Source organism: Amphibalanus amphitrite, unplaced genomic scaffold, assembly GCF_019059575.1.
Source record: "Amphibalanus amphitrite isolate SeventyFive unplaced genomic scaffold, NRLGWU_Aamphi_draft 000077F_arrow, whole genome shotgun sequence".
NCBI lineage: Eukaryota > Metazoa > Arthropoda > Thecostraca > Balanomorpha > Balanidae > Amphibalanus > Amphibalanus amphitrite.
In genome coordinates, this window is record NW_024881573.1 from 256,920 (window position 1) to 277,500 (window position 20,581).

Here is a 20,581-nt window from a genome sequence, read left to right on the forward strand (position 1 = left end):
TGATCTATTTTTCGAGTGCTGTTTTATATTTTTGTACAAGCTGCCGGTGACAATTTCTGTCCTCATTTCTGTTAACACAGTGATCAAGGTATTTTCATACAGAAAGCTTTGTGTGTTTAAATATACATTTGACGTGTTATTGTTATCATTTATCCTATACAAATTATCTTTATAGAGCGCCAGAATATTGTCATAGGGGTCCCTAGCCTTTCATAGAAAATATAATTTAAATCATCCTATTAGCAGTAAACAATGCACATCAAACGAAGATCAGATGATCTAGAACCAATTAGTACGTACCGATCAATCGTCTGGTTGTGATCCACCGTATCATATCAAATTACTGAATGCTCAAACGGAAATGACTCCTTGAAAACTCGTTCGATAGCTTCTGATGGACTACTAGTTGCCTATACAAATTATCTTTATAGAGCGCCAGAATATTGTCATAGGGGTCCCTAGCCTTTCATAGAAAATATAATTTAAATCATCCTATTAGCAGTAAACAATGCACATCAAACGAAGTGCAGTCCTAAATATCAAATAGCATGTCATATTTACAATTATGCATTAACTGTTTACGTTCGTATCCCGTGGCAACTTTCCACAACTAACCATGTTCCTATACGCTGACCTTCATCTATTGCCCGCGCCCCAATTACGGCTAACCCACTGCCCCTACTGTGGCCGCTGCTCCACTCCCGACGCTGCTCTCATGCCATCTAGCGGCGCACGGTTCCACGTCGCGACCGACGCGTGTCTGACTGGCCGGGCAGTGGATCGTCGTCGCCGGCCCCCCCGACAGCCAAGGTCACGCGGCTGGGCGGTGCGGCGCGTCAACACTCGCGGTGCAGTACTGGTGTGTGCGGTCTCTTCGGGCTGGGTAGATTCAACGAATGTGTCAGTGAGTGTGAATCTGGTAAAATATCGCTGCAATATTTTCCTGTTCGACATTTCATCAGCTCCGTTCAACGTAAGTGGTTAAAAGTAAATTCCTGTTCCATTTAATCGTTTCCCAACAAAGATGGTCTTTCTATTATTTATTCTACAAAAGCACAACGATCGGTACCTATATTAGTCGCATATTAGTTCTAATCACAAACAATTCTACATCTACCTATTACTCGACATTTCGCAACTACAATGACGCAAAGTACAAGGACCATCTAAAGTCGCAAAGCGTCAGACCGTCGACCTCAAACCACTACTCTCAACTCTGCACCTAAGCAACAGAAGAAATTCCGCCGTAAGCTCAAGCATTCGCATCTGTCGAAAATCATAACTCATAGCCATATTCATAGATCGATTGCATGAATCAGTCGCCACCTTAAAACATTTCATTCCCTTTCAAACGTATTTACCTGTTCTATAATTGACTTCGACTTCGCAATTAATTCCTACAGGAATATTACCAATGATTTCGCAATGCAACTTTTAGTGAGTACAGCACGAATCTAAACCCTTAATTTCTCAAACTTCCCAACCTTAAATCACACCTGACCACCGCCAATAACGAATGAACGAACCAGTTTGGCCAAACACAAAGACATATTTCAATGCTGACACGCAACATGTCAAATTTCTGCGGTCGTGACACTGAGCTGCTTATTCAAATTTTTGGATCTCGCTCTCGGCCTAATCGTGAACTCCAATTGACAATAACGTATTTACTGGCGGCTCTGACATGACTTCGAAATTCAGATCCTAATGTGCTACTAGGGTGTCTGGACCAATAAGTTCAAAGTAATTTAAGTTTTCCAATTCCAATTGAGAGTGCATTTTATGGCAACCAAAAATGTTTGGCAGTCGTCACGGGCACGGCAAGCTGGGCAGAGGGGGAAGGGGCAAGGATCAGGGATTGAGCAGACTTTTCAACAACACTCACATTCTGGAGTTTCTCTGCGCTTCCGCTTCTCAGTGTGGTCACAAGCGTCGGCGGTTGTCCTCCGGCTCTGGTCGGTCGAACTGAAGAGGCTTATCGCGGGTGACCCCGGACCGACGGCGGCTTCCAGGTGGCGTCTCCGGCTCCGGCTGCAGACTGTGACTCTCGGCTGCTCGACTGTGCAACTCCCCCTCTGGTTGGGTGGTGCACCTTTTTATAGCTTGGGGGGAGGGGGTGACTGCCACGCCCTTGCGCCGTCATCTTCCTCTGCCTTCCTCTTGTGGGTGGGCCCGTAAGATGGCGCCCTCTGTCCTGTTTAGTCACCTTGCTCCTCTGTGTCTGCAATTTTTGGCCGTCGAATCGTCTTCGTGTTGAGTGCTTTATCATCTTAGTAGTCGCTGGCATAAACCAATCCCCGAAAGGTTGGTGATTTTCGAGTTTTAATTTTGATTCTTCAATTTCATTTTATTCAAACTTTTGTTTCCTTCCGTTTCGTCTGCCGGCAACGCCCCTTGTGACGTCACTCTTGCTCCGCCCACTGACGTCATCTTGGTTGGGGGGGTCGGTAGAACAGCGCCTTCTGTCCGCGGTGGGGACGTCCTGAACTACGTTTGTTTCGGACAACAGCGCTTTCTATCCGCAGTGGAGACGTCCTGAACTACGTCTGTTTCGGAGGATGTTTGCTAAGTTTAGCAGATTCCGTTGCAGTGAGACGCACTGTTGTGCTACCATGGCTACGTGAGACCCAATGTGCTACGTGCCTTAAGCCTGCGCGTGGTCTCACAGTGTGCCGACGTTTGCTTGTAGCTACAGCTGCTTTGTAATGACTACCAATGACTCATCTTGATGTGACTGTCTTCAGAGGTGCTTGTCTTAATTGGAGTTTAATGGCGGCCCATTCTGTGCGGACAGTGAGAAATGATTGGGGAGGGTGGACCTGGGGACGGGTGGGAGGAGGAAGGGAATAATGACAAGGGAGGGAAGCGTGCGGCAGCGCTCTGCTCAGCTGCGCGTCACAGGGCCGACCGTGCCGAAAAGATATTACGTTAGATGGTCAAGATGTAGCGTGCTACATCTTCAGTCCAAACAACCCTAGTTGCGTCCTCGCAACTTCTACAAAAAAGTCACCTCCCTTACTCATCTAAATCTACACAATCATGTTAAGTTCCGCAACGCCTACAAAATGACATCGTATACCTAGTACAGTACACACACGCACCTGTTGTTCCTCGTCCCCACCTCAGTTTGTCGTTCACCAGATCCAGGTCACGGGCACCAACCACTTTGGTTAGCCCGATGTCGTCGGTCGCCGTCCGGTAAGCGGCTTCTCAGGAGGGTGAAGACCTCTATAGCAGCCCAGGTGGGCGGCCTCCACAGCAGTTCGGGTGGCAGCCTTCACGGCAGCCCGGGTGGGCAGCCTTCATGGCGGCCCGGGTGGCGGCCTCCATGGCAGCCCGGGTGGGCAGCTTGCACGGCGGCCCGTGTGGGCAGCCTACGTGGCAGCCCAGGTGGATGACTCCTCCGTGGCAGTCCGGGTAGGCGACCTCCATGGCCGGCCCTGCCGCGACCTCCGTGGCCGCCCGGGTGGCAGGCTCCGTGGCAGCTCAGGTGATCGACCTCCATGGCAGCTCAGGTGGGTGACCCTCGTGGCAGACCCGGTGACAGCCTCCGTGGTAGCTCAGGTAGGCGACTTCCGCGGCAGCTCAGGTGAGTGACCCCCGAGCCAGCACGCGATGGCAATGCATCCCCCGTGGCAGCTCAGGTAGGCGACTTCCGCGGCAGCTCAGTTGAGTGGCCTCCATGGCAGCCCGGGTAGATGACCTTCGTGGCAGACCCGGTGACCACTCCGTGGTAGATCAGGTGAGTGACTTCCGCGGCAGATCAGGTGAGTGACCCCCCGAGGCGGCACGCGAGACCAATGCTTCCTCCGTGGCAGCTCAGGTAGGCGACTTCCACGGCCGATCAGGTGAGTGACCCCCCGAGGCAGCACGTGGGACCAATGCTTCCTCCGTGGCAGCTCAGGTAGGCGACTTCCGCGGCCGCTCAGGTGAGTGACCTCCGAGGCAGCCCGCGAGGGCAATGCATCCTCCGTGGCAGCACAGGTGACCTCCGTGGCAGCCCAGGTAGCGACCTTTCGGCGGACCAGGTGACAGCCGTTGCAGCAGCTCAGGTGGGTGATCTCTGCAGCAGCCCATCTCAATGGATCGTTTGGCAGTTGGTCTCGCAGCATCCTGGCACCCTCTCCTCGTTCACCAACATGATAATCGCCTCGGCTGTGTTGTGAAGACGACCGTGTTTGTTTTTGATTCAGTACAACACGAGCATTCCGCCTGTTCTTCTTCCTCTTCTGCTTTTGATATTGCTGTCCTCTTATCATCAATACTCTAGAAAGTTCGAGCTCTCCTTTGCACTACAGCAGCTGACCTTGACTTGGACTTGTTGTACAGCAGAACGTAGAAGAATTGATATGCTGATGCGGGCAATTGTCAAGTTTCATTTTCGGCCTGACTTTTGTATTAGTCTGATCCTTCGTTCATGAGACAGCTTCATTTCCTTATCTTATCTTCAACAACTTCTTCTATATCCTTTTCAGTATTCGTAAGACCGCTTCCTCTCATTAGTTCCTTCACGTCAACCCCTGCAGCACGTTCATTTCCACTGCTGTCAGTATTTCGAACACCTGCCCAATTCTTCAACTTTCCTGTCATCAGCCACCATCATAAGCTTCATCATCTTCACACAGCTTTCTTTAGCTCATCCTCTTTCTTCACGTCGACCCCTGCAGCATGCTCATTTCCACTGCTGCCAGTATTTCGAACACCTGCTCTTTTCTTCAACTTCTTCCTCTTCTCCATACGGTTGACTTTCAATTCATCAACTTCGGGTTCGGCGGCTTGTGCCAGTCTACCAGCTTCACAATTTGAGAATTATCAAAGCCCCACGTTATGGGCGCCATTTGTAGCGAGGGGATTTAGAGAAAGAGAGGCACTGGAGGAATAAAAAAACTGCATCTTGCGGGTCATCAAACAGCGCGGTCCACTGCTGTTCGGCGGTGTAGCAGAAGAGAGATTCGCTGCTGGAAGGAACTCGATAGTAGAGCTGGTAGAACAGGGGAGCTTGAGCGTCTTGGAAAAGATCCCGAGAGAGATCTAGAGAGAGATCCAGATAGTGATGACATCATGAGATAGATTTAGAAAGGGATCTTGATAGAGATCTTGAGATGACGTCCACCTGGGAGAGATGACATCCACCTGATAGAGATGAGATCCTGAGATAGATGAGATCCACCTGATAGAGATGTAGGTATCTATCCTCCTAGTTCTCCTTCAACAATACAACCGTCTGTGCTAGTCCTGGAAATCGGGCTCTCATTTGTCGTGAGTACCCAACTTGACGGTCATCGCCCAGCAGCCCCCTTATCGGATAACTATTTTGTCAGGTAATTACATTCATCGTCTTGTGTCATAATCGTTTGACTTCCAATCATCTGGTTTGTTGGCCTCTGTTACTCCTCTGCGTGGTGCTGCCCTCCTCACCGTAGCGGAGACCCCGGGAACGATTATCATGTTGGTGAACGAGGAGAGGGTGCCAGGATGCTGCGAGACCAACTGCCAAACGATCCATCTTGGGCGTGTCCCGTTGTCAGCTGGCTAGTCTCTGTATCTCGTTGCTGACTTCTGTCAGGCGCGCCCTGTGACGTCATCTTGGATGGGTGGGTCCGTAGAACAGCGCTTTCTGTCTGCGGTGGAGACGTCCTGAACTACGTCTGCTTCGAACAACAGCGCTTTCTGTCCGCGGTGGGGACGTCCTGAACTACGTTTGTTTCGCACAACAGCGCTTTCTGTCCGCAGTGGAGACGTCCTGAACTACGTCTGTTTCGGAAGTTGTCTGCTAAGTTTAGCAGATTCCGTTGCAGTGAGACGCACTGTTGTGCTACCATGGCTACGTGAGACCCAATGTGCTACGTGCCTTAAGCCTGCGCGTGGTCTCACAGTGTGCCGACGTTTGCTTGTAGCTTCAGCTGCTTTGTAATGACTACCATGGGCGTAGGAACGGCTGGAACATTGTGGGTGCATGGGTGCAGAAATCCAGCCATGGCCGGTGAAGCGGGGGGGGGGGGGGGGGCGACACCCGAGCGAAGGCTCGTTACGAGCTTTGAGGGTGTACCATGTCGAAAAGGTACCAACCGATAAGTGCATTTGGAAGCATTGACTCTCGCATGTGTAGGGGGGTCGGATGACCCCCCCCCCCATGGTTGTTCGCAAATAACTCGCGCAAAAAGCGGCCGATCGCGACGAAACTTTTAGTACCCTCGAGTTGATCAGTTTTACACCTACTCTAAAAATTTCATGACCCTGACCCAAAAGACCTTTGACCTGTGACCTGATTCTCGAGACCATGTTCGGCCGGAATCGCGATTTGGCGTATGTCAGCTCACATTATCCGCGCCTTTCCAGTCTTTTTGTGATTGTAGACGTCCAAACATGTGAAATGATGTTCTTCCCATGCATCACGGTGGGTGTGAAGATAACCTGAAGGTCAGGTCAGGTCATTGACCTTTGATGACCTCGGTTCACTTTTTCAAGTTTTACATGTTTCTAGGGTAGTTTATAGGGCTGATTTCGAATTTACCATCCATTTGAACGTTTCCGAAGCAGTTTTAGTGCTTTCGTGACATGCTACGACGCCGTCAGTGGTAGTTGACACCTACTATGGATAGCCGGTAGGACGCCTAATGGTTGACCTGACCTGACCTGACCCGATCTGGCCTAAATGCATGAAGAAATAATCTGTGATCAAAACTAACATCAGATATTTGTGATCAGCACCCCGAAAAACCCGATAACAGCTTCACTTTACGCAGTTCTAGCAGGTCCCGATTGTCCCGACTTTTGGAATATTGACCTGACCTGGAAGGTCAACCAATGAAGTAGGACCTTAAAATTGGGTATCATCGGCTTCCTCTCGTCACGGGCAACACCCTCGTTTTTTCCGCGAAGCTCTAGCTCGATCAGGGGCCGAACGGCAGGGGGTCCGACCGACCCCTCTCCCCCTCCCCCTACACATTAGAAGCTGGAAAACGCTGCACACATTCGAGGGCTAATATTGTCAATATTGACTACCGCAAAAAGTAAAAGCGCCCAACTTAGCCATTTTCGAAGATATCGGGCTAAATTTTTTGACAGTGGGTCATCGGTTCCGTATGTGTTCAATCACATGATCCATTTCCCTTTTTTCAGCACAAATGTAAGTTTTTAAGACCATCACTGATCACAGTAGCAAATGGCAAATGCTTCGAAAGATTGATAGTAGGCAACATATCCTGAATTTGCCGTGCTGCATGGGAAGTAGTGTTGATGAAAAAGGGGTTTTTGGTTCAGATTATTGTGGGTGCAGAATACATTGTCTGCACCCACTGGATAAATATTGTGGGTGCAGCTGCACCCTTGCACCCATGGTTCCTACGCTTATGATGACTACCAATGACTCATCTTGATGTGACTGTCTTCAGAGGTGCTTGTCTTAATTGGAGTTTAATGGCGGCCCATTCTGTGCGGACAGTGAGAAATGATTGGGGAGGGTGGACCTGGGGACGGGTGGGAGGAGGAAGGGAATAATGACAAGGGAGGGAAGCGTGCGGCAGCGCTCTGCTCAGCTGCGCGTCACAGGGCCGACCGTGCCGAAAAGATATTACGTTAGATGGTCAAGATGTAGCGTGCTACAGTAGCACTATTTTCGTGTTCAGGAGGTCAAGGAGCATCATTCCTGTGATTTTGAACGAAATCGGAGGGGTCCGGCAAGTTCACTTTAGGACGGGAAATCTGAATATCACTTGTATTTGCCTTTTGGCTTTGCTCAATAAGTTTATCGACTGTTTTTCACCCTTTGATCTAACAATGCCTCAGGTACTTAAGTATATTGTTATTGCAGGATGTATAGCTAATATCCTTCATAAATAGGAAGTTGTTACGTGTAAAACGACTCCAAAAAGTGAGAAAAATTGCATGACCTTGAACGACCTTGAACTTTAGAGACTTCTCCTGAGAAAACTATGCAACCGCGTTTGATGCAAATTAGTTTTTTGTAAAGAACTACTGAGTCTTAATCATTTCTGAAATTTTCTTGAAATTTGATGAGGTCCAATTTTTCCCGGAAGTTTACGAACCAGAATATGTTACTAGTAAAACAAACGTAAATTACTTAAAAAATACTTAATGTCGGTAAATAAAAAGATGATTTTCGCACTAAGGAGCTCAAGGTCTATCTGCTGTGCAATTTTCAGCCAAATCGAAGGGGTCCGCGAATGTGCACGCGAATCTGAATGTGAATATGATGCAACTATATGAACGTGTCCGAACAACTCTGTGAACTCCCGATACCAACTCATATCACAACAGTATATCAAATAAATACGTTTTTTAAGTGGGTATCAAGGTGAAAAACAAAATAAAACAAACAAAAAATAAAACCTAAATCACGAAGTCTGAAAACTCGAACGAAAAACAAAATAAAAACTTGATCATATATGTTTTATTATACAATTGGTCAGAATCGCTACCTGCCGCAGCTGCGAAAATCAAGAAGTGTTCGCTCATTTTCAATTGATGATGATGATGCGTAAAAGTCGCAAAAGTACCCAATGACATTTCAAGCTTACCATGTTTTCTGCTTACGCTGCTAGCGATATCCATATCTTGAAAAGAGCCTAACATAAAATAGCAAGGAAAGCAGCAGATAGTTGTCCACAGAGATTCGGCACGTGACGTGTGGGCATAAATTGAAAATAAATTAAATCAGTTTTGCTGATAAATGGATGGATTTTCTCTTTTTTGGAAGACAGTGCTAAAGCTAGTTGTAGTGTCACCTATTTTGTATGCTTTCTCAGCCTTTTGATATTGCAGCATCAATGGAGTGAATTTAACAGCAAGGTCAATCCCAGACAGATTCATCAATTCCCATAAGTCAAGTTTTTTTCTACTGGTAAGTGCTGGGAAGTATAGAGTAAGTTGCAAATACTTCCTTCAAGTATGCATTAGAGTCACCAATTATGCATGATAATGTTCACACACATCAGCTTGCAAGATAACTTTACTCATAGAATGTAGTTAATATAATCATGTAAACTTTTTATAGGTGTGTAGTCATGACCATGACTGAGGTGCTTGCTGTTACTGTTAAAATTTGTGCCATAGGTACTTGAAATGATTATATTCATTGAAAAGAAGGGAGTCATGATTGCCATGTTAATATTCATGCAATTTGAATTGTTCTCAAAATAGTGTAATTAATCATGCTTATTATAGCAATAGACTAAGACAATAACTAGATTGCTATTTTTGACGGGCCGGGCCCGGCTGGGCTTGGACATATTTGCCAAGAGCGGGCTACGGGCTGGGCCGGGCTCTGAACCCATGGGCCCGGGCCGGGCTGGGCTGGGGATTTTGGGGCTCGTGGCGAACACTGATTTAGGCCAATAAAGGCACTTCAGGGGACTTGAAGAGGCCATTCAAGAGCCGTGGTGGGGCCATGAGGGGACGGCATTGGTCCATCAGGCGCAGTCAGGGGATATTGTATGGGTTTCTCAGTGGCCCAATTGGGCATATCAGTGACCAATTGAGACCCAGCAGGGGGCTTTGTAGACCTATTAGGGGCTGGTGATGGCTCATCAGGGGCCTGTGTTAGTCCATTGGGGCACGGCATATGCCCATCAGAGGTAATTACGGGCCCACGCTGAACAATGATGGCCTTTCAACGGCCCCTAATGGATCTACATTGACTGATGTTCCATGATGTGTCATGTATGCCCCTATGATAGGCCTACTCAGACCCCGGGTGGACGTTCCCGGCCTCTGATGACCCCATACTGAATCCTGGTGGGGCTCTAAGAGTCTCTAATAACCTTTCGTCAACCCATTATTACCATACGCTGGCACTAGGGGCCCCACATTAGCCGCAGGGCAGTCCGTGTCATGACAGCATGTCTTTTCGGCCGATATTACATCGGTAATAATTGTATGGTGTCATTATATAGCTAACAGTCATAAGAAACATAGTTCAACTTGAAAACAGCACGAAACAGCATATAATCTGCAAGAAACAGGGGGCGTCGAAGTCTAGTTCCTACCAACCTGGCACTCCCATGCCTACGTCACCACGAGGACGCCCGAGGGCATTTACATGTTGAAGATAGGGAAATTGCCATAGTTTAGAGCCGCCTGAAGGGCAACTTTGAGATAGATGGTAATGTAAATGTGTGCTAATATGATTATCAACATGTTATTTATCCAAATCCAGGGCCAATTAATCGATAACCTGTCACGTTTTCCAGTGGTGATGCGCTAACGTTCGTGGTTCTTGCAGCCAATAAGGGTGTTTCATAGTGCGATTCAGCCGCATTATCGACTTGAATGCCATAAATCGCCACGGAACATACGATTTGCAGCTCCCTGGCGTGATAGCTGCCAGTAGGGCTCCGGAGTCGGAGTCATGAAGTCGGTCGGAGTTGACAGTTCTGACCTGAGTCGTCGAGTCGGAGTCAGAGTAGATTTCAAAAGCCTGGAGTCTTGAGTCAGTCACCGAAATTCGATCCCCTCCGCAGACCTTTCAGGGTTCCGTAGTCGGAGTTGTAGTCGGTCGGAGTCGACAGTTCTGACCAGAGTCAGTGTCAGAGTCGATTTTGAAAGCCAGAGTCGGAGTCGGAGTCACCAAAAAACCATTGCCTCCGCAGACCTGCTAGGGCTGTGGAGTCGGAGTCAGCAGAGCCGACATTTGAAATCAAAGTCAGAGTTGATTTTTTGAAAGTCTGAGTCAGAGTCGGAGTCATCAAGAAACCCATCGACGATCCGCAGTACCATGCAGTAAGGGCGCTGCCGATCGATGCCCCTGAATTGCCTATTAATTGATTGAATAGATGACAATTGATTAGGGAGGTACCTTCTATCATTCATCCCCTGCCACTTGGAGGAGTTACTTTCAGTAGAAAAAAAGACGCATTATTTTGTTTGTTTATTTATTGACAAATATTTTTTGAGCAGTTAGGGATACAGACACAAAACACAATGATATATAGCACCTCGCTGGTGCAAATAATTGCTAGATTGATGTTGAGATGTGTTGCCATTGAAGAATCTACTGATTTTCCTGGCGGCTCTCGTTTTCAAGTAACTACTGGTCTTGTAAGATCTCTTGATTGCTCACCGTCTGGCGTCTTCCAAGGTTTTCTGAAAGCTAATCAAACGTTACCATGACTGCTTTTTGATTGCATGGCGCTTGCTGGTTCTGCTTAATTGGTGGTTCTTGCGTCTGATCCTGTTGCTTCATGTTCCATCACATCACATTAAATTTCTAATGGAACAGACACTTCTACCTTTTATTTCACTATCAGTCGACTTGCTTTTACCCCTGTGGCCTGCTCGCCCTTTTATTTCCACGCTGGAATCTATCAATTATTGAAAAAGCCTCGGATAAAAAAGCAAGAAAAGTATGTCAAGTTAAATAATTGAGACGGTCCTAGAAAACCAGAAAAAAAAATCAAAAAGCCTGTCCACCTCACTTCCCTAACTTCATAACAAACAAGCATAACAAAAACCAGGCAGCAAAACATGCGAAAGAGTCCTTAGCAACGCCCTAGCAACGCATTTGTCTGAAGTGCGCAATATGTGTCACATCTGGAAGATGTAGTAGCTACTTGATTATTCAACTAGAGTTGGACTATATCAGCTAGGCTTTTATATAAAAAATAAGTGTTTGCTTATCGAATTTATAGCAACTGATTGCTTAACTTCGAAATAATGATTTATTACAGAAAAAGCTTGTTTGCGACATATTTGTAAAGAAACAACGGAAATAGCTTTGACTCGTGCGCTATTCTAGTACATTTTTGGTCGAAAACTTCGTCCAACCTTATGTTTTAGGGCCTTGGCCAAGGCTATAGAACTCCGCCTTGGCAAGAAACACCTCCGAAATCCAAAAGCCTATTCGGATCCATAGAGAATAGCTGCGGTCCCCCGCAATTTCGTCACGAGCACCGGGCCAATCAGCGTCGAGTACTGCCGAGCGCTGATTGGTGGATTTTGCGCTAGCGTGTAAGTACTGCTCGCGGAACAGGAGTTTGTCGACAATCCTCCACAAACGTCTGTCACCGCTTTTCGTAATGCTAAACAGCCGGAGCGTACCGCGTACGTAACCGGACAAATCTTCGTATGGCATTTCTTCGTCGCGCAATATTTCGTCCGCATTTCTTCGTCCGCAAATCTTCGTCGGCGCATTTATTCGTGTCGCATTACTTCGTCTCGCATTTCTTCGTAGGTGCTAAAATTCGTAGCGCATTTCTTCGTATCCAGGGACGTAGCCAAGGGGGGGGGGGGCGGAGGGGGCGCCCGCCCCTCCCTTGGGGTTTCAGGAGGCCCCCCGAAAGCATTCAGGCCAACGTGGGCCGAAGGCCCACGTTGGCCAAAATCACGTCGGAGGCGAACGAAATTCACGCGGAAATCTAAAAAATGACGTCAGAACAATCAGGGCCCTCTGACTAGCCTGACAAGTGACAGCTAGGGCCCCTCTCATCTCCTGTGAATAACCACTAGTGTCTGTGTCTGACCGCTAGGGCCCCTCTGACTCCTCAGTAGAGAGGAGGCCCTCTGGGTAGGAGGCCCTCTGTAGAGAGGAGGCCCCCTTAGAGAGGAGACCCCCTGTAGAGAGGAGGTCCTCTGCAAAAAGGAGGCCCTCTGTAAAAAGGAGGCCCTCTGTAGAGAGCAGGCCCTCTGTAAAGAGGAAACCGTCTGAAATCAGAAGGCCCTTTGAAGAGAGGAGGCCCTCTGTAGAGAGGAGATCGTCTGAAGAGAGGAGGCCCTCTGTAGAGGAGGACTCCCTCAGTAGAAAGGAGGTCCTCTGTAGGTAGGAGGCCCTCTGTAGAGTGAAGGCCCTCTGAAGAGAGGAGGCCTTTTGCAGAGATGAGGTCCTCTGTATAGAGGAGGTCCTGTGTAGAGACGAGACTCTGAAGAGAGGAGGCCCTACATAGATAGGAAGCCCTCTGTAGAGAGGAGGTCCCTGTAGATACTAGCGAGGAGGCCCTCTGTAGAGAGGAAGCCTTCTGTAAAGTGTAAAGGAGGCCCTCTGGAGAGAAAGACACCCTCAGCAGAGAGGAGGGCCTCTGTAGATAAGAGGCAATCTGTAGAGAGGAAGCCCTCTGTAGATAAGAGGCCATCTGTGGGCAGGAGGCCCCGGTAGTCAAAGACAGCGTCGTATATTAAGTACATAGAGTGGAGGCCCACTGTAAGCAAATTACCTTCTGGCTTCTGGTCCCTGCTACTCTCTATAGAGTTCTCACTTCTCACTATAGTGAGAACTGAGAACTCAGGAAACTGTACAGAATAGACTCCCAACCGCGTCGCCGCCCACTGCAGGAAGGGACAGGGGAGGAGGTCCTCTGTAAACAGAAGGCCCTATCCTATGTAGACAAATTATTTGTATAAATGCGCTCAGAGAAATCATGCCGGGTGCCGTCAACGATTTTGCCGTCAACGGTTTTACCTGCAGTGCAGCCGCAAAAACTGCCAAAATAGCCGATATTTTCGGAAACCAGTTTTCGGCACTAACTTTCGTCTCAAAATTTGCACGAACTTCCCTTAACCAGCATCGTGTTCCTCTCGTCAAGATGTGTGGAATTAACTATCAATTGACCTTGAAAGGTCAACTTGAAAATTTGGCCTCAGGTCAAGGTCTTAGCCCCACCTGACCGATAAGGGCTAAGTTCCATATCAGTCCATCCGTATCGTCGAGTCAAACACAACTAAGGTGTATTCATCGCTCTAGCATGCCTCTATCAAAAGTTATTCGCGAAAAACAGTCAGATACCATTGGTGACCTGAGATGACCTCAGAGTTATAAAAAGGGGTCACAGGTGCCATTTTCATGTTCAGTGTGTCAAAGATTCAGTGTTTTAGAGTGTTTATAATGACTTCCGTCTAAAAAGGCGACTTTCAATTTAAGGTCGCAAAATTGACCTGACCTTATGTCATCGATATCAAAATTCCAAGACATACATTTTTTGCATTTTGTCGCTCTTGTGCATTTGCATCTCTGAAAGTTTCTGAAAGGGTGTGAATAAAACTGTGTTCGAGGTATGCCTTTTTTATTATACATTCGATTTGCTTTACTTATTGGTAAGAACAGATACAACCAAAGAGCGCCCCTGAAGAAAAGGTGGCGCACCGGACGGGTGCGATTTTAAGGTCTAAGGTCAGTCGGGGACCTCTAAGTTCGGATCAAGCTCTGCATGTTAGGGGTAAAAATGGGGGCAAAAAAGCATCCCGATTTTGGCAGCATCGTCATGCTTTGTCATGGCACTCATCCACTCCCTCGGCCGAAATATTATTTCCCTTTTGTATGAGTTCTGGCATAATCCCGCACATTATGCTGCATGTTGTTTGCCATGAAAAAAACAATGCATGTTCAGCTACGTTCTACGCAGTACGCACTAACCTAACCACCATCCCATCATCCACCACTAGCCACCATCCCGTTCTGTGCCCCCTTCCACCCCACACGAATCAGCCGAGATACTAGTCACTAGTCAGTCGGGCTAGCGCTATCCTATCCTCCCTTCCTGACTGCACAGCGCTAAAACCCAGAGCCGAGACTTCCCGAGCGCGACCTCTGACCCCACGCGGTCCGAAGGGTCGGCCGATGCCTAAGGGCGCGCCGCGCGCCGACCACCCGGATAGCCTCTGCCGAGTCTCCCTTTCATACACCGTTTACTACGCGCTCGATTCATTCATGATTCTGTGTTTCCGCGTTCCTCTCGTTAGATGGCTCTACTGATGTCATAGGCGATCCCAGGAAGATTGCGGCCAGAATACCCCAAACGGCAGAAAATGAGGTTTTTGGTGAATATCTCGGAAAGTATTTGGCATACAACGATGCAATTTCACAGTCTCGTGGTAAATGTGCATGCACATAATTCGGGTTGATACTTATGCATTTGAGCATTATATAGGACCAGATATGTCCGAAAAAGCAAAACCAACAAGACTTTTACTGGAGAACCGTACCTACGTGGCACCCAGGCACTAACGCACCGCCAGTCACCGTCCCCCCCGACACACGCATGAACGGTCGGCCAGTCTATTCTGGCCGTCTACAATTCGGTGACTTGACGGTTTTTAAACTACGGGCGCAAAACAATGCCGCAAATTAGACGTATGCTGAACCTTAACATGGACCATCTTGTGTTCTCAGGGAACCTTCTAGGCGGTGGGGGGGGAACATTTTTGCCCCCCCCCCTTTGGTTTTTTCGATATATCTCCAGAACCGCTGCGCCGATCGTCACCAAACTCTCAGTACCCTCCCGTGAATAGCTATTACACATTGTGACCCAAAATTTTTCCGAGGACTATGATAGGTTGGCCGCTAATGACGTCAGAGTGACGTCATTTCTGCCATTTTCGACCCAAAAAAAGTTTCGCGGGAAGAGCTGTCAGGCCTACAGCTTTAGAAATACAGAAAAATGTTTCGACGTAGAAGGTGTAGAATTAGAAGGGCTACAAAACTGCTATCTCGGATTTTTGAGATTTTTGGATTTTGACCCCCAAAAATAAAAATAAATATAATAGCCGTAAAATCCAAAAAGTTTTTAGAATTAAAAAAAAAAACGGAATATATGTGATAGTCCCTACCGCCTTCTATCTACATACCAAATTTGAGATGAATACCTCTTTTTTTTGGCCAAGTTATAGCGAAAAAAGTGTTAACAATTGATGACGTCAAATTTTCAAACTCAATTTTTAGCAATTCTAGACCTCGTAAGTCGTAGCACACATAGGCGTCGCCAGACATTTTCGGTTGGGGGGGCAAAATCAAGTTTTGTGTTAAATCTTGCCTTTCCCCAGCCGTTACTCACTCGTTTTACATATCATTCGACGCGCAATGGTGCGAAAAATCCGATGGTGACAAAACAAAGCTTTCCTTTTAGCTATAGCATGTATTTTTTTTTACAAAAAAAAAACAACAGCAATATTTTGAAATTTCTGGACAAAAACGACCGTTAGAATCACAGTGGCTGCGATTGCCGACGCACTGCAGAGGGCCCCCGTGCAGACTCTCGTCGCTCATGATCATTACCCAGAAGAAGGTGAAAAACGCTCCATTTGAATCGGATCACCTCGCTAAAACCTCCATTCACGCATGCATGCCGAGGTTTTACGTGAAATGCATAGGGCTTATCCCAGCCGCCGATTGTAGCTAAGAATTGGGCATTCGGCGGAGACTGAGAGAGAATGTCGGAAGTGTGAATCGGAAGTACATCATTCATCCTTGCTGCAGTGAGAAGAAATGTTTTGTTCACTCGAGTGTGAACAAAAATTTTCTGGTTTTTCGAGTGAAGGGAAGCGCTGCAAACGCGACCAAAAATATTTAACGGAACCAAAAGTTACGCACGGCATAGCGGCAAGGGATCCCTTAGAGATAGGATTGCGACTTCCAGGCCATTTCAGGCCACTCAGGGTCAGTGTGGAGTCTCAGAAGCCTGCTTAGGATCCCGGAGATCGGCGTGGGTCACCCCAAATATTTACGTGTATGTGGTGCTTTAGGGCTTTCCGAGCCTAAGGTGGGCTCGGAAAGCCATTTAGGGCACACAAGCTTTCAGAAGCCAGTGTGGGCGGCGGGCGCTAAGAGACTAGGCCCAGGGTGAGCCTGGAGCCCTCGAATAACAGTGTGAACCGTAGGGGTCTGTGTCGAATCCTTAAGGACCCTACGTTGGTAGGGACATAAGAAACATGTGTTGCGGCCCTCAGAGGGACACGTGAGTTGTGACCCCTCAGATGCCGGGTTGCGGTTAGTAAAGTCTGTCGCCTCAAAAGTTCGGCTGAACTATCATAGGCCAGTTGAGGTGTTCAGAAATTTTCGAAGGCATCCTCAAAGATTCGTGTGGCCCTTCAGAGGTCTACGTATGTATAATGTCCTCAAAGATCCCTGTATCAGTATGGGCCCTCTAGAGAACATGGACACCAGTGGGACTCTCAGAGGCCGGTTTGGGCCCTCCGAAAGCTTCTTAGAGCTCAGTGGAGCTCCTTAGGAGCCTGTGTGAAAAGCAGGCTCATAGCCCTGCGGCACTTGAACGGTGCTTGTGCCTGTCGCAGACATTTGACGAGAGTTGAGAAAGGCCCCGAAGATTTCGTGTCACGCTTTGAACGAAAATTATGTGTCAGCACTCCAAAATTTATGAAAATCAGCTAGAAAATGTAATAAAGAACCAACTAGGAACATGACATGAATCATGGCATTGACATTCCGAGTCTGGAGTCGGAGTCTTGCAGATTTTGGCGACTGCGACTCTGACTTTGGTTTGAACTGCACGCTCCAACAGTCTGACCTCACAGGCATTCTCAGAAAGGTACCCCCATTTTTCCCCGACTCCAAAATCTTATCGGATCTGTATCGATCTCAGGGGGTGCCCGGTCCGAGGTTGGGGGGGGGGCAAGCTGCCCCGCTTGCCCCCCCGTGGCGACGCTACTGGTAGCACAAAACAAAGACCACCATTAGACTCCCCGTGACGAGCTGCATCGAATCAATACCCAGTTTATGCAAAACTATCAACTTTGAAATTTGACCTTTTTTGACCTGACCTTGCCCTGACCTCCACCAGAAAGTGACCTAAACCGTACCTGGTGGTCTTATAACCAACACCATTGAGTTGGAAATGAAAAATTGGCCATAAAACATGCATCGCACAACCTTAGTAAAGTTGGGTTCATGTGGTGACCCTTGGTGACCTGACCTGTGACCTGACCTGGTATGACCAGTGACCTCTAATAGCAACATATGTACTAGACAACTGACGTCCAGTCGCTGATTTTCGACAAGATGCGTTTTACTTGGTGTTATAGCGCTTTCCCTAGAAGACCCGTGAACGGTGAAACATTTTATCTTTGGCCTGACCTGTGACGTCATCGGTGACCCCGAGGTCAATGAAATTTGGTTTCCGTCGACAAAGTTGACAGGGCTATCGAACGCCGATTGAATTTTCCGGATCCGTCCAGTAGTTTCGGAGATACGGGCGGGGGCAAAAAATGCCCCCCCCCCCACCGCGCGGAAGGTGGTCGGGAGGCCCACCGCCTGCCGGGAGGCCCACCGCGCGGAAGGTGGCCGGGAGGCCCACTGCGCGGAAGGTGGCCGGGAGGCCCACTGCGCGGAAGGTGGCCGGGAGGCCCACCGCGCGGAAGGTGGCCGGGAGGCCCACCGCGCGGTAGGTGGCCGGGAGGCCCACCGCCTGCCGGGTTAAGATCCACGGGGACCGACGACGTGGGGCCTCCAAAGGCTGCGTTGGATCGATCCTCAGAGATCGACCACTTGGAGCTCTTAGAGACCGGCGTATGGCCACTGACAAGCGTGGCTCTCCAGTGACTAGCATGGCCCTAACAGTCTGTGCAGGAGCCTGTAGACTGTAGAGGTCACCAGAAAAGTCGCTAAAGTTCATTGGAAGTTTTTGACAATAACTTTTGGTGGAGACATATTAGAGTGATTGAAGCACCTGCAAATTGTAATGCGCTCACGTTCAGCTCAACAAAACAGATTTATTTATGTGCGGCAAATCATGACTTTTTTTCGGTCAGGGCATGAGCTTGACCTAAGGTCAAATTATTACAGTAGCTATGTGACTGCATCCGTAAGTGGGCTCTTTGTGCCTGTGGGTGACTTGGTGATAATAAACAAATAAACAAATGGATCATTCAACGCGTCACTCGACACTCGACAGGTGCTCGACGGCACGTCCGTCGAGGTTCTGGCCAGTATCGTCAACCTTCTGCGCTCGCATACGCCTCGCCTTGCATTCAACGAAATGCTGCCACCAGGCCTCCCACTTTTTGCTTCTGATATGGTTTCTTATGCAATGATGAGTGAAGGGAATTTGCGCCCATCACCTAACGCTGCAGATACAAAAGGATATTTTCATTGAATTTCGAAGGGCAAGCTGAAGAATCGTCAAGTTTTGGTGTTCACTGTTCAGGGCGCCGACTGATACTGACAGCCGACAGGCGCAAAAGCTCATCAAAAAGTGTGTGTGTGTGGGGGGGGGGGGGGCGCTAACATTTCTGCCTCCCCAGTACCAAGAGTGAGGGGAGGGCATGGCTCCCCGGCCCCCCTGTTCCTACGCCTATGCATGAAATGCCCCGTATATTATGATTGATTGAATTATTGAATGAATGATTGAAGTGTTTACATTTCAACAGGCATCTACATAACATATCCAGATATAAATAACGAAAAGTTTGTGCTCATGGTTTCGGTACTGACAGCCTGGCCAGGTTAGACACAACTTAGCCATGGATGCTTCAAAGAACAAATTGGACGCAAGTGTTCAGTTGAAAAAACTGCAAGATGAAGAAAATGAGTTGGTTGCAGCTGTTGCCAAGTTAAAATGCATTAAAAACAAACTGAAGGTAAGACCTGTTTATTTTGACACATTTGAGTTTCCTTTTTATGAGTTAGGGGATTCATGGGTAGGGCATAGATGACTTATTTCATTTCCATTGGCGTTTGTGATATAGATTATTTATCGTTTTTCTTTGTGTGTTTTATCAATCTTTACATGGTTATTAAAAGTAGAATGTTGTCTTTCTGATTTCTTAAGCAAATTCTATTGGACGTCTGTAATTTTTACTGTAGCCTCTTAACTGTGTGAAAAAAATTATGTCACATTTTCGTATGTAAAAACACTGACTGTTTGGCTGTACCAGTCTGACTGTCTGGGTGTACCAGTCTGACTGTTTGGCTGTACCAGTCTGACTGTCTGGGTGTACCAGTCTGACTGTTTGGCTGTACCAGTCTGACTGTCTGGGTGTACCAGTCTGACTGTTTGGCTGTACCAGTCTGACTGTCTGGGTGTACCAGTCTGACTGTTTGGCTGTACCAGTCTGACTGTGGCTTTACCAGTCTGTCTGTCTGGGTGTATAGTCTCTCTTGAAAGTATCGCGTCATGGGCTGCGGCGGCTCGGCGAACTTTTCCATTCAGTTTGAGGACCCCAGCGGTGAGGTCATGACCTGTATCATAAAAAGTACGCTGTAGCACGATTCTACGCCGGCGGTAGGAGGAAAACTGCTATATGACGCAGGCACCAGTGGCTGACAACTGGGTCGAAACAGGTGGAGGCTGACCAAAGGTCATGCTGGTATCGCTCGCCTTGACCAGCCTGACAAGACCCGGGAGGCCCACCACGGGAGGCACACGGGGTCAGCCTGACAATCAAATAGGGCTTTTAAAAAGAAGACGGCTGAACGTTTTTTTTTTGTCGCCGTTCACTATCCGGCTTATAAAAGGAGAGAACTTCAAATATAGGACTACTTAGCTAGATAGCGAATATCAGTTGGGAAAACCAAGATTCTTACAGATCAGGTTGAGACGCCAGTCACGTGATCCTTTTTCTGCTTTTCCCAACCCTACTCACGATTTTCATAAGCCTTGATTTATTCCTTGCACAGAGGTGTTTGTAGTTATTTTATATACAAAAACTAGTTCAATGATATTTGAAATTAACAAACATATTTTACTCGCAATCTCAAACAAAAATGAATTGATTCGCGTTTCATTAATTTAATCAGCTGGCAACCATCACCCAGCGTCCTCGATGTAGTCGAACCTGGCGCACTCAGATAGTGTTCGAAATTTGTGACGCTTACTTGTTGCTATGGCGACCGAGCAGTACC

At 47.8% G+C, this 20,581-nt stretch overlaps 1 protein-coding gene across 5 annotated transcripts in view; it reads left to right on the forward strand.

The window, feature by feature from the left end:
- Positions 1-805: 805 nt before the first annotated feature.
- Positions 806-20,581, forward strand: part of LOC122379415 — a 62,553-nt gene continuing 42,777 nt past the window's right edge. Inside the window, exons 1-2 of one of the 5 annotated variants that reach the window (XM_043361629.1) lie at positions 806-859; positions 19,108-19,317. In XM_043361629.1, coding sequence (XP_043217564.1) covers positions 19,201-19,317 — 117 coding nt within the window. In that variant the 5' untranslated portion in view covers positions 806-859; positions 19,108-19,200. Of the gene's footprint in view, positions 974-8,242; positions 8,280-8,613; positions 8,650-8,822; positions 8,864-19,107; positions 19,318-20,581 lie in introns of those variants that run through there. The other 4 variants (XM_043361632.1, XM_043361630.1, XM_043361631.1 and 1 more) reach the window with 4 other exon arrangements.